Consider the following 27,799-nt stretch of genomic DNA (forward strand, 5'->3'; position numbering starts at 1 on the left):
AGCCTTGTGCCTTTATATGGTCACAGAACCCCTCAGTGACTGCTAATATCCTTATCATTTACAGTAGGGGGTACATTATCCCTTATAATACATGAGTGATACTCAGAGTTCCCTGTATAACTCAGCCTGCAGCCTTGTGCCTTTATATGGGCACAGAACCCCTCAGTGACTGCTAATATCCTTATCATTTACAGTAGGGGGTACATTATCCCTTATAATACATGAGTGATACTCAGAGTTCCCTGTATAACTCAGCCTGCAGCCTTGTGCCTTTATATGGGGGGCACAGAACCCCTCAGTGACTGCTAATATCCTTATCATTTACAGTAGGGGGTACATTATCCCTTATAATACATGAGTGATACTCAGAGTTCCCTGTATAACTCAGCCTGCAGCCTTGTGCCTTTATATGGGCACAGAACTCCTCAGTGACTGCTAATATCCTTATCATTTACAGTAGGGGGTACATTCTCCCTTATAATACATGAGTGATACTCAGAGTTCCCTGTATAACTCAGCCTGCAGCCTTGTGCCTTTATATGGGCACAGAACCCCTCAGTGACTGCTAATATCCTTATCATTTACAGTAGGGGGTACATTACCCCTTATAATACATGAGTGATACTCAGAGTTCCCTGTATAACTCAGCCTGCAGCCTTGTGCCTTTATATGGGGGGCACAGAACCCCTCAGTGACTGCTAATATCCTTATCATTTACAGTAGGGGGAACATTATCCCTTATAATACATGAGTAATTATATGCACACCATACTAGGAAGCAAGAAGTGCAACCCCTTTGCTACACAATAACCCTACGGCTCCCAGTTTGATTACCAAAGGGCAATTTTCTGGGTGGGTGCAGAGGATGGAAATGTCTCGTTTCCTTCTATAACTGAGCGCAGCCCCCTCTCCCCCCAGGCCTGTGAATCTCCAGCAGTAAATCTGCCAGGGGGCCAAGCCTGTGTGAAGCCATAAACTGTTCAGCCAAGGCCAATCTATACCCCCCCATAGCCCCTCTGTGTTGCTGTTTGCACTTAATGTGGGGGTACCCCAAGGCTCTGTACTTAATGCGGGGGTACCGCAAGGCTCTGAACTTAATGTGGGGGTACCCCAAGGCTCTGTACTTAATGTGGGGGTACCCCAAGGCTATGTATTTAATGTGGGGGTACCCCAAGGCTCTGTACTTAATGTGGGGGTACCCCAAGGCTCTGTACTTAATGTGGGGGTACCCCAAGGCTATGTATTTAATGTGGGGGTACCCCAAGGCTCTGTACTTAATGTGGGGGTACCCCAAGGCTATGTATTTAATGTGGGGGTACCCCAAGGCTCTGTACTTAATGTGGGGGTACCCCAAGGCTCTGTACTTAATGTGGGGGTACCCCAAGGTTCTCTATTTAATGTGGGGGTACCCCAAGGCTCTGTACTTAATGTGGGGGTACCCCAAGGCTCTGTACTTAATGTGGGGGTACCCCAAGGCTCTGTACTTAATGTGGGGGTACCCCAAGGCTATGTATTTAATGTGGGGGTACCCCAAGGCTCTGTACTTAATGTGGGGGTACCCCAAGGCTATGTATTTAATGTGGGGGTACCCCAAGGCTCTGTACTTAATGTGGGGGTACCCCAAGGCTATGTATTTAATGCGGGGGTACCCCAAGGCTCTGTACTTAATGCGGGCGTACCCCAAGGCTCTGTACCTAATGCGGGGGCTCTGTACTTGGGCCGCTGTTGTTCTCCCCCTACACACTGTCTTTGGGAGATCTTATCCACTCATTTAGCTCTATATCCCATCTCTATGCTGATGATATCCAAATTTATTATTTGACCCCTTCATTAACAGTTGAAACTGAGACTGAAATCTCTAACTGCCCCCTAGCTATCTCTAACTGCCCCCCAGCTATCTCTAACTGCCCCCCAGCTATCTCTAACTGCCCCCTAGCTATCTCTAACTGCCCCCTAGCTATCTCTAACTGCCCCCAGCTATCTCTAACTGCCCCCAGCTATCTCTAACTGCCCCCTAGCCATTTCCAATTGGCTGAACCAATGCCGCCTCAAACAGCAGGCAGTTATGTATGTATTGTGTATATATATTTTATACAACAGGCAGTTAGTAATATATATAGACTGACTGATATATGATAGATAGATAGATAGATAGATAGATAGATAGATAGATAGATAGATAGATAGATAGATGATAGATAGATAGATAGATAGATAGATGATAGATAGATAGATAGATAGATAGATGATAGATAGATAGATAGATGATAGATAGACTATACAGCAGGCAGTTAGTAATGTTGGTATATATATGTACTGTATATAGGTTATACAGCAGGCAGTTATGTATGTATTGTGTATATATATATATATTATACAACAGGCAGTTAGTAATATATGTAGACAGACTGATATATGATAGATAGATAGATAGATAGATAGATAGATAGATAGATAGATAGATGAAAGATAGGTAGATAGATAGATGATAGATAGATGATAGATAGATAGATAGATAGATAGATAGATAGATAGATAGATAGATAGATATATTATACAGCAGGCAGTTATGTATGTATTGTGTATATATCTATTATTCGGCAGGCATTTAGTAATGTCTTGTGCATATATATATAATACAGCAGGCAGTTAGTAATGCATTGTGTAAATATATATAATACAGCAGGCAGTTAGTAATGTATTGTGCATATATATATAATACAGCAGGCAGTTAGTAATGTATTGTGCATATATATATATAATACAGCAGACAGTTAGTAATGTATTGTGCATATATATATAATACAGCAGGCAGTTAGTAATGTATTGTGCATATATATATAATACAGCAGGCAGTTAGTAATGTATTGTGCATATATATATATACAGCAGGCAGTTAGTAATGTATGTATATAGACAGACAGACGGATAGAGGTGTGTATATAGCTATATGTGCTATTTCCAGCCAGTGTATGTAGCTAAATCCGTCTCCCTATTACACACCCAGGATATACATAGCGCCGAGAGATCTATTCTGGAACATATGCTTTGCAGATGCCGGTCGTTCAGAGACTACAAATCCCATGATCCCTCGGGGCTCCTCTGCGCAGACTCCCTCCCCCTCCCCAGTCTGCTCCCCGTCCCCTCTCGGTCTTTTTCTCCCGCATCCTCCTCTGCTGCATCAGCACCAACAGCATCAGCACCAACAGCATCAGCACCAACAGCAGCGGCAGCGGCAGAGCATCCCTGAGCTGCGACTCCCTGTGCCCGACTCCTCTGCCCCTCTGCTCCTCCTTATTGCCTCCCTCCCTGCCCTCTGCCCCCCCCCCCCAGCCTAACTGCCCCTGCCCGGGGGTAACAATCAGCCGAATCTCCCTCACCCCCCCCTCCCTCCCCGGACTCTGCAGCAATAGGGGGAGTCTCCGGGAGAGAAGGAGAGAGTAAGGGGACCTGGGAAGGACAAGAGGGGGCTCAGCCGGGGAAAGGCTGACACAAAAAGGACAAGGAAGGAGGAGGAGGAGGAGGGAGAAGAAGAAGGGCAAGTTGGGGGATTGGAAGAGGAGGGCAGCGTGATTTTCCTGGAGGGTGGGGGGGAGCGGGGCCCCTGCAGAGCAGCAGAAGGTGGAGAGCTGGTGTGCGACTGAGCGAGGTGCAATTTCCACGCAGGAAGCATGAGGGATCGGACCCAGGAGCTGAGGAGCGTAAGGAGCCCGGCGTTTTATCTCTTCATCCCCTGCCTTCCCCAACCCCATTGCCTGCACCCCCCCCCCCCCCCCCCACTATCCTTCCCTTTCCCTGTGGGGGTGGGGGGAGGGGGAAATGGAAGGGTGCATTGCAGGTCTCTGTCTGACTGATTTATGGCTGCTCTGCCCTCCCCATGGCTGTGTGGCTTGTGTCATCCGTGTCTTTGTGCCTCCTGTCATTCATTGGATTTTGTATATTTTATATGTGTGTGTGCCTTATGTCATTCATTGCCATTGTGCAGGTTTGTGTCACCCATTGCCGCTGGGTGTGTGTCACCCATTGCCGCTGTGTGTGTGTGTGTCTTGTGTCACCTATTGCCACTGTGTGCCTGTGCCTCATTGCATTGCTGTGTGTGTGTGTGTGTGCCTCATTGCATTGCTGTGTGTGTGTCTGTGCCTCATTGCATTGCTGTGTGTGTGTGTGTGCCTCATTGCATTGCTGTGTGTGTGTGCCTCATTGCATTGCTGTGTGTGTGTGCCTCATTGCATTGCTGTGTGTGTGTGTGTGCCTCATTGCATTGCTGTGTGTGTGTGCCTCATTGCATTGCTGTGTGTGTGTGCCTCATTGCATTGCTGTGTGTGTGTGCCTCATTGCATTGCTGTGTGTGTGTGTGCCTCATTGCATTGCTGTGTGTGTGTGTGCCTCATTGCATTGCTGTGTGTGTGTGCCTCATTGCATTGCTGTGTGTGTGTGTGCCTCATTGCATTGCTGTGTGTGTGTGCCTCATTGCATTGCTGTGTGTGTGTGTGCCTCATTGCATTGCTGTGTGTGTGTGCCTCATTGCATTGCTGTGTGTGTGTCTGTGCCTCATTGCATTGCTGTGTGTGTGTCTGTGCCTCATTGCATTGCTGTGTGTGTGTGTGCCTCATTGCATTGCTGTGTGTGTGTGCCTCATTGCATTGCTGTGTGTGTGTCTGTGCCTCATTGCATTGCTGTGTGTGTGTCTGTGCCTCATTGCATTGCTGTGTGTGTGTCTCCTCTCCCTACAGATGGCTGCCTGCTGTGTGTGTGTGTGCATCTTGTCTCATTCAATGATGCTGTGTGTATTCCCTATAGATGGCTGCTGCTGTGTGCCTATGGCTTGTCCTATTCTTTGTTGTGTGTGTGTGTATCTGCGGCACTGTGCGTTTCATGCCCAGATGTGAGAATGCGTTCCTGCTGGTGCGTCGGAGCGTGGATAGAATTTGCATGCCTGCATACGTTTGTGCAACCGTCACTCCATTCATCCCATTCATTTGCCTGCGGTCGTGCATGGAGTTGTGTGTGTGTGTGACTTATTCCTATCTCTGTGTGTGTGTGTGACTTATTCCTATCTCTGTGTGTGTGTGTGACTTATTCCTATCTCTGTGTGTGTGTGTGACTTATTCCTATCTCTGTGTGTGTGTGACTTATTCCTATCTCTGTGTGTGTGTGTGACTTATTCCTATCTCTGTGTGTGTGTGTGACTTATTCATATCTCTGTGTGTGTGTGTGACTTATTCCTATCTCTGTGTGTGTGTGACTTATTCCTATCTCTGTGTGTGTGTGTGACTTATTCCTATCTCTGTGTGTGTGTGTGACTTATTCATATCTCTGTGTGTGTGTGTGACTTATTCCTATCTCTGTGTGTGTGTGACTTATTCCTATCTCTGTGTGTGTGTGTGACTTATTCATATCTCTGTGTGTGTGTGACTTATTCCTATCTCTGTGTGTGTGTGTGTGTGTGTGTGTGTGTGTGACTTATTCCTATCTCTGTGTGTGTGTGTGTGTGTGTGTGTGTGTGTGTGTGTGTGTGTGTGTGTGACTTATTCATATCTCTGTGTGTGTGTGACTTATTCCTATCTCTGTGTGTGTGTGACTTATTCCTATCTGTGTGTGTGTGTGTGACTTATTCATATCTCTGTGTGTGTGTGACTTATTCCTATCCCTGTGTGTGTGTGTGTGACTTATTCCTATCTGTGTGTGTGTGTGACTTATTCCTATCTCTGTGTGTGTGTGTGTGTGTGTGTGTGTGTGTGTGTGTGTGTGTGTGTGTGTGTGTGTGTGACTTATTCCTATCTCTGTGTGTGTGTGTGTGTGTGTGTGTGACTTATTCCTATCTCTGTGTGTGTGTGTGTGTGTGTGTGTGACTTATTCCTATCTCTGTGTGTGTGACTTATTCCTATCTGTGTGTGTGTGTGTGTGTGTGTGTGTGTGTGTGTGTGTGTGTGTGTGTGTGTGTGTGTGTGTGTGTGTGTGTGACTTATTCCTATCTCTGTGTGTGTGACTTATTCCTATCTCTGTGTGTGTATATATGTGTGTGTGTGACTTATTCCTATCTCTGTGTGTGACTTATTCCTATCTGTGTGTGTGACTTATTCCTATCTCTGTATGTGTGTATATATATATATATATGGAATACATATTCCATATTCCAGTAGCTCGGTACAGCTCGGTACAGTAGTTGGGCGCCCGGCTCGGGCTGGGGGTAAATACATTAGTATGCTGCGTGCATTTGCCCCGCTCCGGCTGTAGCGCTGCTCTGTGTTACAATAACAATAAGGGGTTTTTGGTTGTAGATTTTGGGGGTGTAACATGGGTTCAAGGCCCCCTGAGATGATTACAGAGTGATACTGATATACTGACATACTGGTTTCCAGTAGAAAAAAATCAAGTTACCATTTATCCATAATATTATCCCCATCACTGCATTGGGCCTTATTAGAGGGGGTTGGTCTCACAGCGGGGTATAGAGATCACTTGCCCCCCCCCCCAGTAACCCCCATGTGTGTATGTGCCCCCCTCTCCACCCCTGTGCCTATGTGCTGTCTATTTGTTGCCTTCCATCAGGGTATTTGGTTTTGTGGGGGGGCAAATAAGAATGGACAATTACAAGGTGATGAATGATGGGGGACGATTCCTGAGATGGAATGATAGATAATTGAGCTTTCACTGGGGGGGGGGGAATACAGTGAGATTCTGAGTTGCTCAGGGGAGGTACATGGGGATTGGGGGTATTTTGGGGATGAGGGACACTTGGTTTGAGCTGTATCATTAGCTGTTGGCAGGCCAGTGCAATAGGGGATGCTGGGAGTAATAGTTTAGACCACATGATTCTTTATATTAAGCCATGAATGCCCCCCCCCCCCCAGGAAACTTTGGGCTGGTTCTGTGTCAGCTGAGTGAAGCTTGGTACCGTGAGTTTGGTACCATGCAGACTGAATATGGATTTCAGAAAGGTACAGTGTGGTTCTGGTTCTGTGCCACCTGAGTATGGATTGTAGGGAGGTACCATGGGATTGGTTCTGGTTCTGTGCCACTTGAGTATGTATTGTAAGGAGGTACCATGTGATTGGTTCTGGTTCTGTGCCACTTGAGTATGTATTGTACGGAGGTACCATGTGATTGGTTCTGGTTCTGTGCCATCTGAGTATGGATTGTACGGAGGTACCATGTGATTGGTTCTGGTTCTGTGCCATCTGAGTATGGATTGTACGGAGGTACCATGGGATTGGCTCTGGTTCTGTGCCACTTGAGTATGGATTGTAGGGAGGTACCATGGGATTGGCTCTGGTTCTGTGCCATCTGAGTATGGATTGTACGGAGGTATCATGGGATTGGCTCTGGTTCTGTGCCATCTGAGTATGGATTGTACGGAGGTACCATGGGATTGGCTCTGGTTCTGTGCCATCTGAGTATGGATTGTACGGAGGTACCATGGGATTGGCTCTGGTTCTGTGCCATCTGAGTATGGATTGTACGGAGGTACCATGGGATTGGTTCTGGTTCTGTGCCACTTGAGTATGGATTGTACGGAGGTACCATGGGATTGGTTCTGGTTCTGTGCCACCTGAGTATGGATTGTACGGAGGTACCATGGGATTGGTTCTGGTTCTGTGCCATCTGAGTATGGATTGTACGGAGGTACCATGGGATTGGTTCTGGTTCTGTGCCACCTGAGTATGGATTGTACGGAGGTACCATGGGATTGGTTCTGTGCCACCTGAGTATGGATTGTAGGGAGGTACCATGTGATTGGTTCTGGTTCTGTGCCACCTGAGTATTAATTGTTGGGAGATACCATGTGATTGGTTCTGGTTCTGTGCCACCTGAGTATGGATTGTTGGGAGGTACCATGTGATTGGTCCTGGTTCTGTGCCACCTGAGTATGGATTGTAGGGAGGTACCATGTGATTGGTTCTGGTTCTGTGCCACCTGAGTATGGATTGTTGGGAGGTACCATGTGATTGGTTCTGGTTCTGTGCCACCTGAGTATGGATTGTTGGGAGGTACCATGTGATTGGTTCTGGTTCTGTGCCACCTGAGTATGGATTGTAGGGAGGTACCATGGGATTGGTTCTGTGCCACCTGAGTATGGATTGTAGGAAGGTGATTGGCTGTGCCTCAGCTGATTGGCCAGATTGTGGGGGGAGGAGAGAGGCCCCGGTGCAGTGAGGTGTGAATGTGGCAGATAATGGGATTTGCAGAGATGGAACTGATGGAATCACAGTCAGTGTGTGAGCGTGGGAATTATCCGCATCATTCATACTGTCCCATGTATTCCCTACAGAGCTGTCTCTTATACAGGTACTGACCCGAGTGTCTCATTATCATCCTACATTCATACAGACCCGAGAGTGTCAGTAACATTCATACACACCCGAGAGTGTCAGTAACATTCATACAGAACCGAGAGTGTCAGTAACATTCATACACACCCGAGAGTGTCAGTAACATTTATACAGACCCGAGAGTGTCAGTAACATTTATACAGACCCGAGAGTTTCAGTAACATTCATACAGACCCGAGAGTGTCAGTAACATTCATACAGACCCGAGAGTGTCAGTAACATTCATACAGACCCGAGAGTGTCAGTAACATTTATACAGACCCGAGAGTGTCAGTAACAGCCATACAGACCCGAGAGTGTCAGTAACATTCATACAGACCCGAGAGTGTCAGTAACAGTCATACAGACCCGAGAGTGTCAGTAACATTCATACAGACCCGAGAGTGTCAGTAACAGTCATACAGACCCGAGAGTGTTAGTAACATTCATACACACCCGAGAGTGTCAGTAACATTCATACACACCCGAAAGTGTCAGTAACATTCATACAGACCCGAGAGTGTCAGTAACATTCATACAGACCCGAGAGTGTCAGTAACATTCATACAGATCCGAGAGTGTCAGTAACATTCATATAGACCCGAGAGTGTCAGTAACATTCATACACACCCGAGAGTGTCAGTAACATTCATACAGACCCGAGAGTGTCAGTAACATTCATACAGACCCGAGAGCGTCAGTAACATTCATACAGACCCGAGAGCATCAGTAACATTCATACAGACCTGAGAGCGTCAGTAAAATTTATACAGACCCGAGAGCGTCAGTAACAGTCATATAGACCTGAGAGTGTCAGTAACATTAATACAGACCATAGAGTGTCAGTAACATTCAACCAGACCTGAGAGTGTCAGTAACATTCATACAGACCTGAGAGTGACAGTTACATTTATACAGACCCGAGAGTGTCAGTAACCGTCATACAGACCCGAGAGTGTCAGTAACATTCATACAGACCCGAGAGTGTCAGTAATATTCATACAGACCTGAGAGTGTCAGTAACATTCATACAGACCCGAGAGTGTCAGTAATATTCATACAGACCTGAGAGTGTCAGTAACATTTATACAGACCCGAGAGTGTCAGTTACATTTATACAGACCGGAGAGTGTCAGTAACATTCATACAGACCCGAGAGTGTCAGTAACATTCATACAGACCCGAGAGTGTCAGTAACATTCATACAGACCGGAGAGTGTCAGTAGCATTCATACAGACCAGAGAGTGTCAGTAACATTCATACAGACCCGAGAGTGTCAGTAACAGTCATACAGACCCGAGAGTGTCAGTAACAGTCATAAAGACCCGAGAGTGTCAGTAACATTCATACAGACCCGAGAGTGTCAGTAACAGTCATACAGACCCGAGAGTGTCAGTAACATTCATACAGACCCGAGAGTGTCAGTAACATTCATACAGACCCGAGAGTGTCAGTAACAGTCATACAGACCCGAGAGTGTCAGTAACATTCATACAGACCCGAGAGTGTCAGTAACATTCATACAGACCCAAGAGCATCAGTTACAGTCATACAGACCCGAGAGTGTCAGTAACAGTCATACAGACCTGAGAATGTCAGTAACATTCATACAGACCCATGAGTGTCAGTAACATTCATACAGACCCGAGAGTGTCAGTAACATTCATACAGACCCGAGAGTGTCACTAACAGTCATACAGACCCGAGTGTGTCAGTAACATTCATACAGACCCGAGAGTGTCAGTTACAGTCATACAGACCCGAGAGTGTCAGTAACATTCATACAGACCCGAGAGTGTCAGTAATATTCATACAGACCCGAGACCGCCAGTAACAGTCATACAGACCCGAGAATGTCAGTAACATTCATACAGACCCAAGAGTGTCAGTAACATTCATACAGACCCGAGAGCGTCAGTAACAGTCATATAGACCTGAGAGTGTCAGTAACATTCATACAGACCCGAGAGTGTCAGTAACATTCATACAGACCCGAGAGTGTCACTAACAGTCATACAGACCCGAGTGTGTCAGTAACATTCATACAGACCCGAGAGTGTCAGTAACAGTCATACAGACCCGAGAGTGTCAGTAACATTCATACAGACCCGAGAGTGTCAGTAATATTCATACAGACCCGAGACCGCCAGTAACAGTCATACAGACCCGAGAATGTCAGTAACATTCATACAGACCCAAGAGTGTCAGTAACATTCATACAGACCCGAGAGCGTCAGTAACAGTCATATAGACCTGAGAGTGTCAGTAACATTCATACAGACCCGAGAGCGTCAGTAACATTCATACAGACCGGAGAGTGTCAGTAACAGTCATACAGACCCGAGAGCGTCAGTAGCATTCATACACACCCAAGAGTGTCAGTAACATTCATACAGACCCAAGAGTGTCAGTAACAGTCATACAGACCAGAGAGCGCCAGTAACATTCATACAGACCTGAGAGCGTCAGTAACATTCATACAGACCTGAGAGCGTCAGTAACATTCATACAGACCGGAGAGTGTCAGTAACAGTCATACAGACCCGAGAGCGTCAGTAACATTCATACAGACCCGAGAGCGTCAGTAACATTCATACAGACCCGAGAGTGTCACTAACAGTCATACAGACCCGAGTGTGTCAGTAACATTCATACAGACCCGAGAGTGTCAGTTACAGTCATACAGACCCGAGAGTGTCAGTAACATTCATACAGACCCGAGAGTGTCAGTAATATTCATACAGACCCGAGACCGCCAGTAACAGTCATACAGACCCGAGAATGTCAGTAACATTCATACAGACCCAAGAGTGTCAGTAACATTCATACAGACCCGAGAGCGTCAGTAACAGTCATATAGACCTGAGAGTGTCAGTAACATTCATACAGACCCGAGAGCGTCAGTAACATTCATACAGACCGGAGAGTGTCAGTAACAGTCATACAGACCCGAGAGCATCAGTAGCATTCATACACACCCAAGAGTGTCAGTAACATTCATACAGACCCAAGAGTGTCAGTAACAGTCATACAGACCAGAGAGCGCCAGTAACATTCATACAGACCCGAGAGCGTCAGTAACATTCATACAGACCCGAGAGCGTCAGTAATATTCATACAGACCGGAGAGTGTCAGTAACAGTCATACAGACCCGAGAGCGTCAGTAACATTCATACAGACCCGAGAGCGCCAGTAACATTCATACAGACCCGAGAGTGTCAGTAACAGTCATACAGACCCAAGAGTGTCAGTAACATTCATACAGACCCAAGAGTGTCAGTAACATTCATACAGACCAGAGAGCGCCAGTAACATTCATACACACCCAAGAGTGTCAGTAACAGTCATACAGACCCAAGAGTGTCAGTAACAGTCATACAGACCCGAGAGCGTCAGTAACATTCATACAGACCCGAGAGCGCCAGTAACATTCATACAGACCCGAGAGTGTCAGTAACAGTCATACAGACCCAAGAGTGTCAGTAACATTCATACAGACCCAAGAGTGTCAGTAACAGTCATACAGACCCGAGAGCGTCAGTAACATTCATACAGACCCAAGAGTGTCAGTAACAGTCATACAGACCAGAGAGTGTCAGTAACATTCATACAGACCCGAGAGCGTCAGTAACAGTCATACAGACCAGACAGCGCCAGTAACATTCATACAGACCCAAGAGCGTTACTTATAGTTGAATATACTGACAGCTCTAATAGACACTAATACACATATAGACCAGTGACTGACACTCATACAGACCAGTGAGGGTCACTGAAGGTTATAACCAGAGCCAATGGGACGGGACCTGTGCCCATAACATACCCATCATGCCTACCCACCAAACTTGAAGCTACTGAGCCCCACCCACACTCATACAGACCAGTTAGAATCCTAAACAGAGGGTAAATGATACTGAGGGAATGAGTTGGCAGTGAGTGCTGACACTTACTGAGATGACGTTTATGTTAAATTCTATAAACAAGAAACAGCCACTTTGGGTAACTATTGTCTTTGGTTTCCTGTCCGCCTTCATTGGCCGCAAATGTTACGCATGGTTTGGTTCTGTTGGTATCAGTTGGGGGGTCCGACCCGAGGAATCATGCTTTCTAAACTACTTGGCACTAAGTGTCAGCTCTGCTACTCCACAGCTCTAGCGAATTCAAACGCCCAAACGTTCTTGGCTGAGGATGCTGGGATTTGTATTCCTATATAAGGGGATTGGACATGGGCTGACAGTCAGTAAATATGGTATTTAATGAATGTTTTATGGAGGGGGTGGGGGCAGCTGTCGGTACATGGCTTGGGGCACGTGGGCACTTGTTCTGACTGGCAGTCAGCCGTGACTGATTGCAGTGGGCATTTAGCCATTGGTTAACCTTCTAAGTGCCGGTTTGCCTTTCTAGGGGCGGGGCTTATTCAGCTCTTTCTAGGGTTTGGGTTAGGGATTCAGCCAAGATTGGGCCTTTTTCATTAGGATTCGGATTTGGCGGAACCCACGCTCCCGGCCGAACCGAATCCTTAAGATCACGTGACGTCACCTAAACGCGGAAGTTGAACGTTTTTCCGCTCTTTAACCCTTCCCTCTCCTAATTTACACATTCGGCCGAATCTTTTACGATTGATTCGGGGGTTCGGCTGTTAAAGTGCCCGCAGGTGTGGCGGCGGTGCCGATACCCAGCAACCATGCAATAAAGTAAATATACGCAGATGTCGTTAGTAAAATACATGTAATTAGGGATAATCAGTGATGTGTAAACAATATTTATGGCACATAATAATCAGAGCAGCAGCCGCCATATTTGGCTGGAAATGTTCTGCCAATCGGCATCAATGAGGCACAAACTGTGTATAAAGGGCCGATGGAATGGGAAAGCGGCAGTCAGCGCTGCCCAAGTGCCGCCTGAGCACATAATGGGGCACGTGCCGTTCTCTATAACCCGGTTACTTGTATAGAGCTCATGTATTAATTATGAGATATGCATTACAGCAAGTAATGCTCCCATGATGCCTCTCTCCCCCCTCCCCCCCCCCACTGCAAATTAAAGGAACAGTACACTGAAAATACCAGTTGTTTTATATAGAACTAGTTATGATCTAACGACCTCTGTGTTGCATTGTGGGACGTTGGCTAACCTCGCCCTTATCGGCCATGGCTTTTATTGGATTGCCCCATGATTTATTTGCCTTCTACGTAACCCTTTGTTTCTCTTGGTTGCAGTTGAATAGAACACGCTTGATTGGAGCAGGACAGAGGGGGCTTGTGGGCTCCGCCCCCATTTCCAGGAGCCCCCTCTTCCGCTCTGTAGAGGCCATGGCAATATCCTTCTAGGTCACCGTCCTATCAGTATTCAGCCAACTTCTTGTGAAGTCATCGACAGGAGCCAATGACATCATTCGTGATGCGGCACAAAATGGCCGCAGCATTGACTTGGATTTCAGCCGCCCAAGGTTGAATCTGGGAGCTTCAGCTGCTTTATGTTCATTTATATATTTATTACAGTCTGGCTGTCACTACAGCGCTGAGAGATCGTTCTTTATCCCGCCTATTATTAGCCCGCGGGATGGAGTCATTGGTGCAGGATATAAATAGTGGCGCCTCCGTCTAACTTTCAGTCGTTGGGCAGTTAACTGTTTAGAAATATCTATGGGTATGAGTTCTGCTAATAATTAATGAGAGATAGCAATGGAATGTAGGAAAGTAACCGGCAGCCGATCAATACTATTACTGATCCGATACAGTAGGGTGCGGTGTTAGACTAGGCCTCCTAGGGCCCAACAGAGAACATGACTCCCAAGGCCCATTCTATAGATGGATTTGGGTCCATTAGACCGATTCGGCAGCTTAACTGCCCATGTATGGGGCCCCCCTATGGGACCACCCGACCGATGTCCGGCCTAAAATCGGTTAGATGTTGATCGGGCAGGACCACATCAGCTCATTGATGCGGTTCTCACTCCGAGGGGTCCTATTCCCATTGTTGTGAATACTCTGATATTGCCCACCTTAGGTGGGAGGGTCTCATAGTTTATGGCCACCTTAAGAACCATCTGAATCGTGTAGATGTTGATCGGGCAGGTTTCGGGAAGGACCATATCAGCTCATTGATGCAGTTCTCATTCTGAGGGGTCCTATTCCCATTGTTGTGATTACACTGATATTGCCCACCTTAGGTGGAAGGATCTCATAGTGTATGGCCACCTTAAGAACCATCTGAATCGTGTAGATGTTGATCGGGCAGGTTTCGGGAAGGACCATATCAGCTCATTGATGCAGTTCTCATTCTGAGGGGTCCTATTCCCATTGTTGTGATTACACTGATATTGCCCACCTTAGGTGGAAGGATCTCATAGTGCATGGCCACCTCAAGAACCATCGGAATTTAAATGTATTGCATGGTATTAATAAGACATGATGAAAATAGCAATCTATGGGTTCTTATGACCACCTTAAGAACCATCTGAATCATGTAGATGTTGATCGGGCAGGTTTTCGGGCAGGACCACATCAGCTCATTGATGCATTTCCTACTATTAGGGGTCCTATTCCCATTGTTGTGATTACTTTAATATTGCCCACCTTAGGTGGAAGGATCTCATAGTGCATGGCTACCTTAAGAACCATCTGAATCGTGTAGATGTTGATCGGGCAGGTTTCAGGCAGGAGCACATCAGCCCATTGATGCATTTCTCACTACGAGGGGTCCTATTCCCATTGTTGTTATTACTCTGATATTGCCCACCTTAGGTGGAAGGATCTAATAGTGTATGGCCACCTCAAGAACCATCGGAATGTAAATGTATTGCATGGTATTAATATAACATGTGATGGAAATAGCAATCTATGTAAGTTGCCCTACCATTAGGCCCATTGGGAGATTCCCTGGTATCCCAGCAGGCCAATCCGACCCTGGTTGTATAGGTTTATAACTGGAGCAGTGTCGGACTGGGACCTTAGGGGCCCACCAGAAAACCTTGGACCATAGGCCACTCTCCAAAAATTTTTCCTCCTTTCCTCACCCAACCTCTTTATTCTCCTAGTCTCTTTTATTTACACGCTAGCATCTATTCTTCCATCTATTTCTCCTCTTCATCCCATTCAGAAATAGGGAATGGCCATGAAACAGGCCAAATGGTCAGGAGCAGGAGGGCCACCGACACCTGGGCCCACCGGGAGTTTTCCTGGTATCCTGGTGGGCCAGTCAGACACTGAATAGGAGACTAGAGGGAGCCATGGGTGATTAAAAAGTCTGGGAAATAATGACTTGTTGACTTGTCTCCCAGTTGATAGGCAGGCCACTGTAGATGGGTGACTGGCTACTGCTTGTAATGGACCCTCTTTCTTTGGAGTAACAGATAAGAGCTGATAAACGTATTTTTTTATGAGCAATGAATCCTTCCTTTCAAGATGGCTACTTCCAATTGTACAGTACAAAAGTGTTACTCATAGACTTTGGAGCATAGAGGTCACCTTAGAAGTCTAGACGGGTTTAATGGACCCCTTTGGAATTTTCAGTAGGGAACATGTTAGATGAATAGAAGCTTAGAACAGAATATTCATTGTTATTGGTTTGAAGCTCTTAACCTACAAATTTCAGGCAAGTTACAGCCTCTGACCCTCCAGCTGTAGCTCCACTCCCAGCAACTCCTGGTAGCCATTGGCCGTTGGCAACTTAAGTTGAGGAACACCAAGATGACGGCAGTTTGGACCCTCCTAGATATTATCCTTTATGATTGTAGTTGTGGGCTACATTGTCCTTCATAAGACCATTTAATTAAAGATCTGCTTGATTGGGGAGGTCACCAAGTTGGTTGAACTGATCCAGATCAGATCATTCTGCGGCCAAAGGTGACCCACTGGGTGAGGTCACATCAATGTGCCAATGTGGCCCTTGCCCAACAGGATTTTTACATTTGGTCTGAAAGGTTCGTGATGGACCACGTAAGGCTAGATTAAGGCAAGTCATACAAGTTTGCCTCATTAGACATATCAATTAATACTGATTAACACAAGGCATTGCTGAAGTCTGTAGCTGTAGGACTGAATTTTTCTTAGCATTTTAGTTAATGTCTCCCTTTAGGATAATGGCGTTATAATTGTCAGTCTATGATGTCACTGAGTTTGGGGGTTCATCTTAGGGTCGCGTGAGAAGTCACATGTAGGTGACACATATGGTGCTTTATAGGCTTCTCTTAAGGTTATCCATGTCAGTTATTGACCAGGCAGCTGCTGCAGATGCTCTTTAGGGACCACCGTGGCCGTCACTGCTTCATATAAAGTCGTCAGAGCTTGACCTCTCACCTTCTCCTGTCAATCAATGTCAGGCTTTTATAAGTCAGCGGGAGCTTTAATCTGGGCTCTCAGATCTTCTGTGTCCCTTCCAATATATGCGGCACCATAAAAGCACCCATGTGACCATTGGTCACGTAAGAGCTTGATGGTAATGATGGGTGACGTGGAGCGTTGCTCCATTGATTATTGATCTGTTGATCAGAATGTGAAATCCAGCAGCTGCCGTGGTGGAAGGAGAGAGGATATTGATCAGCGCTTGGTGGGAGGGGGTTCTGGTTATTAGCAATGCATTAGTCAAGGCTTTAGTGGCTTCTCAGCCTCTTGCTATTGATTAAGGAACGCTGGGTGGGGCATGGGGATTCTCCTCTTGGTGGAGCTGTAAAGAGGCGGTGATGGAGGCAGCTCCCTGTGCTTAGGAATAACATTGGTTACCCCTTTCATCTCACCTACTAGCCTGGTCCTTAATGTCCTCTTTCTCTGCCTGCCTGATATTAATATTATACTGTTCCCTCTGCTCGTCATACACCTTCCATCCTTTCATTCCACCCTCCCTGCTTCTCTTTCCTTTCATTAATAGCTTATCCCTCCCATACTTCCTTACATTATTCCCTACTCCTTCCCTTCGTTCCAATCTTTCTTCTCTGTCTTCTTTCTTCTCCACATTCTGCCTCCAATAGGCCCATTCCTCTTCCCTCATTCCCTTCCAGTCCAACCCTACTCATTTCCTTAATCCCCATCCCAGCCTTTATCATTTATTACCACCCACTGTGCTTCTTCAGTTGCATGATATCTTACATCCTATCATTCTACATCTCTATGATTTCACCTTCTCCCTCTCCATACAATTCTCCCTTTCTTACTTCTCTCATACCTCGATACATCTTCCTTTCTTCCTTCAATGCTTCCATGCCGGCACTTTATTTCCTCTCTCCCATCCTCCAGCCCTTCTCCTACTCTCCCCCATTTACTCTCTTCATCCTTCCTTCCTCCCCTTCTTCCACCCTCCTATTTCTTCTCTAACCCCTCCTTTTATTCTACTACTCTTTCTTCCCCTGTAATTCCTTAATGTATAATTTATTTCTCCTTCCCCCATTTATGGTTCCCAGTTTAAGCTTAATTAGCCTGGTTGCCTATACTATTACAGTTTGATACATTAGTTGCTATTGTTCCTACTAAATCAGGGGTCGGGAACCTTTTTGGCCATAAACACCACATGTTTTAAAATGTAATTCCGTGAGAGCCATACAATGGCCGACGGGAGCTAGTCTGAAGCCGGGGCCTCGATTTGCGGCTGCCTGTAGAGGACGGTGTGGCTTCAGGCCGCAGATGCTGCGGGGCAAGGCAGGGTGGGTGTCATCTTTAGCTGTTCAATATGGCTTGTTAGTGGTATAACTAGAGGGTGCACAGTGCACAGTTGCTGAAAAGTAATGCCAGCAACTAATGTATGATATTGTACCTCCTGTAATAGACTATAATAATGCTGAGTAAGAGTAATGCCAGTGAGTAATATATTATATTGTAACAGTGTAGGAGACCAGGGATACTGAGCATGCTCCCTGGCTTGAAGCATAAGAGAAACACCAGCAACTGACCTATCAAACTGTACTATACTCTTAATTTCCTTCCTTTCTTGTTTATATTCCCCGGCGGGGCCCAGTGTAAAACCCAAGTAAAGGGCCCCACCACTCTGACCACACCCCCCCCAGCCAAGGGCCCCACCACTCTGACCACACCCCCCCCAGCCAAGGGCCCCACCACTCTGACCACACCCCCCCCAGCCAAGGGCCCCACCACTCTGACCGCACCCCCCCCAGCCAAGGGCCCCACCACTCTGACCACACCCCCCCCAGCCAAGGGCCCCACCACTCTGACCGCACCCCCCCCCAGCCAAGGGCCCCACCACTCTGACCACACCCCCCCCAGCCAAGGGCCCCACCACTCTGACCGCACCCCCCCCCCAGCCAAGGGCCCCACCACTCTGACCGCACCCCCCCCAGCCAAGGGCCCCACCACTCTGACCACCCCCCCCCCCAGCCAAGGGCCCCACCACTCTGACCGCACCCCCCCCAGCCAAGGGCCCCACCACTCTGACCGCACCCCCCCCAGCCAAGGGCCCCACCACTCTGACCACCCCCCCCCAGCCAAGGGCCCCACCACTCTGACCGCACCCCCCCCCAGCCAAGGGCCCCACCACTCTGACCACCCCCCCCCCAGCCAAGGGCCCCACCACTCTTACCACCCCCCCCCAGCCAAGGGCCCCACCACTCTGACCACACCCCCCCCAGCCAAGGGCCCCACCACTCTGACCGCACCCCCCCCAGCCAAGGGCCCCACCACTCTGACCGCACCCCCCCCAGCCAAGGGCCCCACCACTCTGACCGCACCCCCCCCAGCCAAGGGCCCCACCACTCTTACCACCCCCCCCCCAGCCAAGGGCCCCACCACTCTGACCACACCCCCCCCAGCCAAGGGCCCCACCACTCTGACCGCACCCCCCCCAGCCAAGGGCCCCACCACTCTGACCGCACCCCCCCCAGCCAAGGGCCCCACCACTCTGACCGCACCCCCCCCAGCCAAGGGCCCCACCACTCTGACCGCACCCCCCCCAGCCAAGGGCCCCACCACTCTGACCACACCCCCCCAGCCAAGGGCCCCACCACTCTGACCGCACCCCCCCCAGCCAAGGGCCCCACCACTCTGACCGCACCCCCCCCAGCCAAGGGCCCCACCACTCTCATCGCACAGTGTCCCCTTTCTACTCCCCCCCCTCACACTTTAATAAATGTGATTATTTCAGTGCAAGATCTGCATCATTATATCCCTCCCCTCCCGGCATGGGTTTCAGGCAGGGGGTATATCAATAAGAAATTTAGATGTGGAATATCCCGGCCTTTACAGTTTGTGGAAGCCTAAAATATTAATTTAATATTAATAATTTAATGGAAGAGATAGAAGGGTCTGCTGGGACTTGAAATCAGGTTTCCAGATCATGTGACTAATCAGGTATGCCTCCATTAAATGCTGCACTAAGGGTCCCCGATGCCTCACGTGATCTGGTTCATCCAATGGAGTTGGGTTGCCTTATAATATTATTAAGACGCTGCAGGACAGGTGGATGCTGGGATTTGTAGTTCACTCACTGTTGAAATGCTTCAGGTATGCAAAAAGCCAATAAGTAGGGTTGCCATATCACTTTAATACCGGCCACATATTGAATCCACATCCTGCATGGCTAATTGGCAATTCATTCAGATGCATGCTGCAGACTGAATTGATTTCCATGCAGCCATGCATTGTGCATCTTAATTAATTGCCAACCAGCAATGGAATAAATATGTGGCCGATAGTAAAGGGGTGAGGTGGACACCCTACTAGTAGCCATTAGGGCTAGTGACTGCCATTAGGGCTAGTGACTGCCATTAGGGCTAGTGACTGCCATTTGGGCTAGTGACTACCATTAGGGCTAGTGACTACCATTAGGCCCCTGTGAGTTGTAGTTCAGCTTCAGCTGATGCCGAATTAGCAAAGCAACCCTTTCCAGCAGTTGCACCTCTGCCTGCCGTGTTGCACGCTTGCTGCAGTGGCTGCAATACAGGAGCCATAAGGGAATGCGCAGGGATAGGCTAGAGAGAAGCAAAGCATGATGGGTCTGAGTCAGTAGCGGAACGACAGGCTAATCCATCTGTCCCAAGATTCATTGGGAGGCTGCGCATTTACTGCACAATTGGTCGCGGTGCTGGGCGAGGAACCGCAATCGCTTGTCATTTTAATGGCTCTTTGTTCTGCTGCCTGGGAGCTGGGATTAGCGAGCCAATCAGCTGGCTCCATTCCCTGGGGATCTCCTTGTGTCTCTTTAATATGGGACAGCTGCATCCAGGGATGGCTTCTGTGTAATGGAAGGAGATCTCCTTATGTCACCTTAGTAGGGACAGGCTCAGCTTATTTAGGCTGCCACTTGTGCCCACCTTTGACCACTCCATTCAGGGCTGGCCTTGGGCCAACCGGACCAATTGGGCCCTATTGTGCCAGGAAATGTTGGGGGCCAATAATCCCATTCCCACACTGTATATAGTATGCTTGGGGTGTTAGTGCCCAGTGCTTGGGGGCCACATTGTGCCAGGAAATGTTGGGGGCCAATAATCCCATTCCCACACTGTATATAGTATGCTTGGGGTGTTAGTGCCCAGTGCTTGGGGGCCCTATTGTGCCATGAAATGTTGGGGGCCAATAATCCCATTCCCACACTGTATATAGTATGCTTGGGGTGTTAGTGCCCAGTGCTTGGGGGCCCTATTGTGCCATGAAATGTTGGGGGCCAATAATCCCATTCCCACACTGTATATAGTATGCTTGGGGTGTCAGTGCCCAGTGCTTGGGGGCCCTATTGTGCCATGAAATGTTGGGGGCCAATAATCCCATTCCCACACTGTATATAGTATGCTTGGGGTGTCAGGGCCCAGCGCTTGGGGGCCACATTGTGCCATGAAATGTTGGGGGCCAATAATCCCATTCCCACACTGTATATAGTATGCTTGGGGTGTCAGTGCCCAGTGCTTGGGGGCCCTATTGTGCCATTGTGCCATGAAATGTTGGGGGCCAATAATCCCATTCCCACACTGTATATAGTATGCTTGGGGTGTCAGTGCCCAGTGCTTGGGGGCCACATTGTGCCATGAAATGTTGGGGGCCAATAATCCCATTCCCACACTGTATATAGTATGCTTGGGGTGTTAGTGCCCAGTGCTTGGGGGCCCTATTGTGCCATGAAATGTTGGGGGCCAATAATCCCTGTCCCACACTGTATATAGTATGCTTGGGGTGTCAGTGCCCAGTGCTTGGGGGCCCTATTGTGCCATGAAATGTTGGGGGCCAATAATCCCATTCCCACACTGTATATAGTATGCTTGGGGTGTCAGGGCCCAGCGCTTGGGTGCCACATTGTGCCATGAAATGTTGGGGGCCAATAATCCCATTCCCACACTGTATATAGTATGCTTGGGGTGTCAGTGCCCAGTGCTTGGGGGCCCTATTGTGCCATGAAATGTTGGGGGCCAATAATCCCATTCCCACACTGTATATAGTATGCTTGGGGTGTCAGTGCCCAGCGCTTGGGGGCCACATTGTGCCATGAAATGTTGGGGGCCAATAATCCCATTCCCACACTGTATATAGTATGCTTGGGGTGTCAGTGCCCAGCGCTTGGGGGCCACATTGTGCCATGAAATGTTGGGGGCCAATAATCCCATTCCCACACTGTATATAGTATGCTTGGGGTGTCAGTGCCCAGTGCTTGGGGGCCCTATTGTGCCATGAAATGTTGGGGGCCAATAATCCTTGTCCCACACTGTATATAGTATGCTTGGGGTGTCAGTGCCCAGCGCTTGGGGGCCACATTGTGCCAGGAAATGTTGGGGGCCAATAATCCCATTCCCACACTGTATATAGTATGCTTGGGGTGTCAGTGTGCAGCGCTTGGGGGCCACATTGTGCCAGGAAATGTTGGGGGCCAATAATCCCATTCCCACACTGTATATAGTATGCTTGGGGTGTCAGGGCCCAGCGCTTGGGGGCCACATTGTGCCAGGAAATGTTGGGGGCCAATAATCCCTGTCCCACACTGTATATAGTATGCTTGGGGTGTCAGTGCCCCGTGCTTGGGGGCCAATTATCCCTGTCCCACACTGTATATAGTATGCTTGGGGTGTCAGTGCCCAGCGCTTGGGGGCCACATTGTGCCAGGAAATGTTGGGGGCCAATAATCCCTGTCCCACACTGTATATAGTATGCTTGGGGTGTCAGTGCCCCGTGCTTGGGGGCCAATAATCCCTGTCCCACACTGTATATAGTATGCTTGGGGTGTCAGTGCCCAGCGCTTGGGGGCCACATTTTGCCATGAAATGTTGGGGGCCAATAATCCCATTCCCACACTGTATATAGTATGCTTGGGGTGTCAGTGCCCAGCGCTTGGGGGCCAGATTGTGCCAGGAAATGTTGGGGGCCAATAATCCCTGTCCCACACTGTATATAGTATGCTTGGGGTGTCAGAGCCCAGCGCTTGGGGGCCAGATTGTGCCAGGAAATGTTGGGGGCCAATAATCCCATTCCCACACTGTATATAGTATGCTTGGGGTGTCAGGGCCCAGCGCTTGGGGGCCAGATTGTGCCAGGAAATGTTGGGGGCCAATAATCCCATTCCCACACTGTATATAGTATGCTTGGGGTGTCAGGGCCCAGCGCTTGGGGGCCACATTGTGCCAGGAAATGTTGGGGGCCAATAATCCCATTCCCACACTGTATATAGTATGCTTGGGGTGTCAGGGCCCAGCGCTTGGGGGCCACATTGTGCCATGAAATGTTGGGGGCTAATAATCCCTGTCCCACACTGTATATAGTATGCTTGGGGTGTCAGTGCCCAGTGCTTGGGGGCCAATAATCCCATTCCCACACTGTATATAGTATGCTTGGGGTGTCAGGGCCCAGCGCTTGGGGGCCACATTGTGCCATGAAATGTTGGGGGCCAATAATCCCTGTCCCACACTGTATATAGTATGCTTGGGGTGTCAGTGCCCAGCGCTTGGGGGCCACAAGCTGAAAAAGGTCCAATGGAGCCCCATTAGCGAGGGCCTGTGGAGGGGAATGAAATATTAAACACGGCCTAATGTGCCGGGTGGATGCAGAGGGCAGAAGCAGCGGCCATTACGTGTAGGAAAAGGCCCCGACTAGAATTCCTAGTGCGCCAGTGATGTCACTAGCGCCAATGACATCACAGCCTTTCTGGATCGGGGCGAGGCCAAGATGGCAGAGAAAGAGCTGGCGGTGCAGGAAAGAGCTAAATAATTTATTGGGTTCTGCGATTGCTCCGGTTCCAATTACATTAAGCCTTTGGCTCTCGGGTTCTAGTTGTTCTCCGTTAATATACGACGGCCGCACTTTTCCGTTTGGCACCGCGTCGCCGTATGAATCAAAATGGTAATTTGTGCAAAAGCTCTGGGGATTTTAACCCACGAGCGACCACGTTAATATTTGCTGCTCGGCCCAGACCCTGCCTGCCCAGGTCTCTCCGGCAGCCCATTGCGTTGGGCCGGGTATGGGGGGGGGGTTGTTTATTCGGGAAGGTCATGCTGTGTCCTTCTGCCGTCAGCCTGGGTCACAACTAAACCACAAATGGGTTCTTTTCCTGTAGATTCTGCAGCACAAATGTAACCAGATTAGCCTGCAGCAGGCATGTCAGTCGGGTCAGATAACGGCAGAACCATAAATACCCAAAGTGGCATTAGATGTACAGTCTTATGGCTACTCCACCCCGTCCTTTAATTACTTTAGCTTCTAATAGTATAGGGGCCCCCGTACCTACACCTGCCCTGTATCTCTCCCAGGCCCATTGGGACCCCGTACCTACACCTGCCCTGTATCTCTCCCAGGCCCATTGGGACCCCGTACCTACACCTGCCCTGTATCTCTCCCAGGCCCATTGGGACCCCGTACCTACACCTGCCCTGTATCTCTCCCAGGCCCATTGGGAACCTGTACCTACACCTGCCCTGTATCTCTCCCAAGCCCATTGGGACCCCGTACCTACACCTGCCCTGTATCTCTCCCAGGCCCATTGGGACCCCGTACCTACACCTGCCCTGTATCTCTCCCAGGCCCATTGGGACCCCGTACCTACACCTGCCCTGTATCTCTCCCAGGCCCATTGGGAACCTGTACCTACACCTGCCCTGTATCTCTCCCAGGCCCATTGGGACCCCGTACCTACACCTGCCCTGTATCTGTCCCAAGCCCATTGGGACCCCGTACCTACACCTGCCCTGTATCTCTCCCAGGCCCATTGGGACCCCGTACCTACACCTGCCCTGTATCTCTCCCAGGCCCATTGGGACCCCGTACCTACACCTGCCCTGTATCTCTCCCAGGCCCATTGGGACCCCGTACCTACACCTGCCCTGTATCTCTCCCAGGCCCATTGGGACCCCGTACCTACACCTGCCCTGTATCTCTCCCAGGCCCATTGGGACCCCGTACCTACACCTGCCCTGTATCTCTCCCAGGCCCATTGGGAACCTGTACCTACACCTGCCCTGTATCTCTCCCAGGCCCATTGGGACCCCGTACCTACACCTGCCCTGTATCTGTCCCAAGCCCATTGGGACCCCGTACCTACACCTGCCCTGTATCTCTCCCAGGCCCATTGGGACCCCGTACCTACACCTGCCCTGTATCTCTCCCAGGCCCATTGGGACCCCGTACCTACACCTGCCCTGTATCTCTCCCAGGCCCATTGGGGCCCCGTACCTACACCTGCCCTGTATCTCTCCCAGGCCCATTGGGGCCCCGTACCTACACCTGCCCTGTATCTCTCCCAGGCCCATCGGGGCCCCGTACCTACACCTGCCCTGTATCTCTCCCAGGCCCATTGGGGCCCCGTACCTACACCTGCCCTGTATCTCTCCCAGGCCCATTGGGACCCCGTACCTACACCTGCCCTGTATCTCTCCCAGGCCCATTGGGACCCCGTACCTACACCTGCCCTGTATCTCTCCCAGGCCCATTGGGACCCCGTACCTACACCTGCCCTGTATCTCTCCCAGGCCCATTGGGACCCCATACCTACACCTGCCCTGTGGCTGCCCATCTGGGCCACTTCCTGCTGCCTTCTTTCCCAGGCTGTGCAGGGGGGCCGGCGGCACTGTAGGATAGGAACCAATCAGCAGCTAGGCTGACCTGATAGGGAACTGAAGCCTGTCTGTGCTTGTGTGACTGCAGGGCTGTGATTGGCTCTCCCCCTCCTACTGTGCTTCTGGCAGGGACCGTTAGGACACGCCCACCCCTCATTTGAAACCCAGACAGGGACCTGAGAGGATCTATAGGGAGCTCCAATAAAGGGGCCATTGTTACAGATAGGGTTAATGTTTAGCCCAAAGGGAAACCAGCACCGTATATTATTCATAATTGCCTACAGGGTTAGGGGTTTTTTCCTTTATCCTATATGTCTCCTTGGCAACAGGTTGGTTCTGCCCTTGCAATATGCAGTTCTACCCTACGGCAAGGGGCTAAACATTGTAGTGTTTTATAGCTAATTTACAGATATTACTGAGGATGAACCAAATTCAATATCCAAATCAATAAAAGTCAGTCCTATAGATGAGAGATATATATATATATATAGTGCTGAGCTGCAGTCTCTCTATAAAGCGTTGTCTCGCCCTCTTCCTTCCCATTGCTCCACTGTCTAATGCATCATTTGGCCTCCTACTCATGTCAAGATCTTCGGGCTCTTAATGTTAATGCTTATTTGCATTCTCTTGCTTTTCTAACTGCGTTGGACTTGCAGTTTGTGCCTTTCCCTAGATACTTACTGGTTCCATAATCCCCTGTCAAAGCCGGCCTTTCAATAAGGTCTGAAAATCCTGTATAACAAATACAATGGATCTGGGGCTTGAACACAGGTTGGCCCCACCCTTTGTATTCCTTCCTGTAGTATAGGGATCCCCAACCTTTATGTGAGCCACATTTTAATGGAAAAAGTGTTGGGGAGCAACACAAGCATGAAAAAAGGTTCCTGGGGGCAGAAATATGTGCTCTAATTGGCTACTTAATAGCCCCTATGTGGTACTGGCAGCCTACAGAAGGCTCTGTTTGGCATTATACTGGGTTTTTATCCAACCAAAACTTGCCCCCAAGCCAGAAATTCAAAAATAAGCCCCTGCTTTGAAGCAACTGTGAGCAACATCCAAGGAGTTGGTGAGGAACATATTGCCCCCGAGCCACTGGTTGGGGATCCCTGCTCTAGTAGAAGCCAAAGTCACTTCCATGTTCCTGTTGGGATGCACTATTTAATGGATGAGGGGTTCGCTGGATCCGACCTCTGCTCCTTTGAGATGGATCCATTTGCCGGGTTAGAGTGGGATCAATAAAGGATCTATTCAACGTTATTGAGATGATTGGGGAAGCACATTTAGGAGAGCGGTGTGTATCCTGTATTAGCATTTTATATGGAATCTCTGTGTTATTGTGTAATAACCTGATCATTCTAGCACAGCAGTTGTCAACCTGTTGGTCGGGACCCCTTTGGGGGGTCGAACGACCCTTTCACAGGGGTCGCCTAAGATCATCGGAAAACACATATTTCCTCTGGTCTTTGGAATAATCTTATGGTTGGGGGTCATCACAACATGAGGAACTGTATTAATGGGTCGCGGCATTAGGGAGGTTGAGAACCACTGGTCTAGCAAGTCATGGGCTACTGGAATGACATATGTAGGGGTCTTATTTGATAAGAGAAAGCTTTGGGCAAGTGTGTCCCTGATATAGAAGCCTATGGGCACTCAGTAACTCAATAACGAAATCAAACCTGTAACCCGTAGGAAACATTTGATGCCCCATATTACGCGCCTTCCGCCCATTTGGCCCATCGCTGAGTGCGTCCGGATGCGGCTGTCTAAGTGACATTCCGCACAGTGGCGAGAGGTGACTGTGCCCTCTGTGATTCATGTTTAATGGGATTAATAAGGTGTCAGTGAGTCATGTGTATTGGCGTGAGTGAAGCCATTGATGATGGGAATGAATCGCACTGACTCGGCACACACAGATATTATCATGGCAGGGGCTCCTGTGGAGAAAGCGGACGTTGCCTTTGTTCCACCCCCCCGTGACTGCCTCCTGCCTGCCCTTCTGATTACAGCTTACACAGCCCGATGCATATTAAATGCCTAGTTACTGTACTCTTACGGAATTTTTCCTCCCTCTTCTAGAAAGGCTCATAGAGACCCCTCCCGTACCCTGTAGAGCCTGTTTTCTTGATGCTCGTACTACGTCATCCTACTGAACTGGAAATCTAGGCCCCCCCATATACTCTTGACTATTTACCCTTGGTGTGTTAGCATTGTACTGCCCAGGGGAGTAACAATAAGGCCTAGGGGCATTGATGGTGGCCAAGCCATGGCTGTTGGATAGGCCGTATAGAGGCCCAATGTGCCCTGGTTAATGTGCATTTGGAGTATGTGTTTGTGAAAGAGTTTGTGGGACCCAATAAGATTTTGCTGTGGGGCCCAGTAAGTTGAGATATATTATATGAATGTATCATGTAAGCTTCATCTGTATATGCCACGTAGCCGCTAGCCTCGGAGCAGAAGTCCTGGCCCACAAGTTGCATAGCTTGCATTGGAATACTGACGTCAGGGACGGCCTTGGC

At 48.9% G+C, this 27,799-nt stretch overlaps 1 protein-coding gene across 1 annotated transcript in view; it reads left to right on the forward strand.

Annotated features, from left to right (window-relative positions):
• Positions 1-3,253: 3,253 nt before the first annotated feature.
• The window catches only part of stx1b (syntaxin 1B), a 32,917-nt gene continuing 8,371 nt past the window's right edge, over positions 3,254-27,799 (forward strand). The window contains 1 exon segment of the mRNA NM_001102876.1: positions 3,254-3,701. Coding sequence (NP_001096346.1) covers positions 3,672-3,701 — 30 coding nt within the window. The 5' untranslated portion in view covers positions 3,254-3,671.

This window comes from Xenopus tropicalis, chromosome 9 (genome assembly GCF_000004195.4).
Source record: "Xenopus tropicalis strain Nigerian chromosome 9, UCB_Xtro_10.0, whole genome shotgun sequence".
NCBI lineage: Eukaryota > Metazoa > Chordata > Amphibia > Anura > Pipidae > Xenopus > Xenopus tropicalis.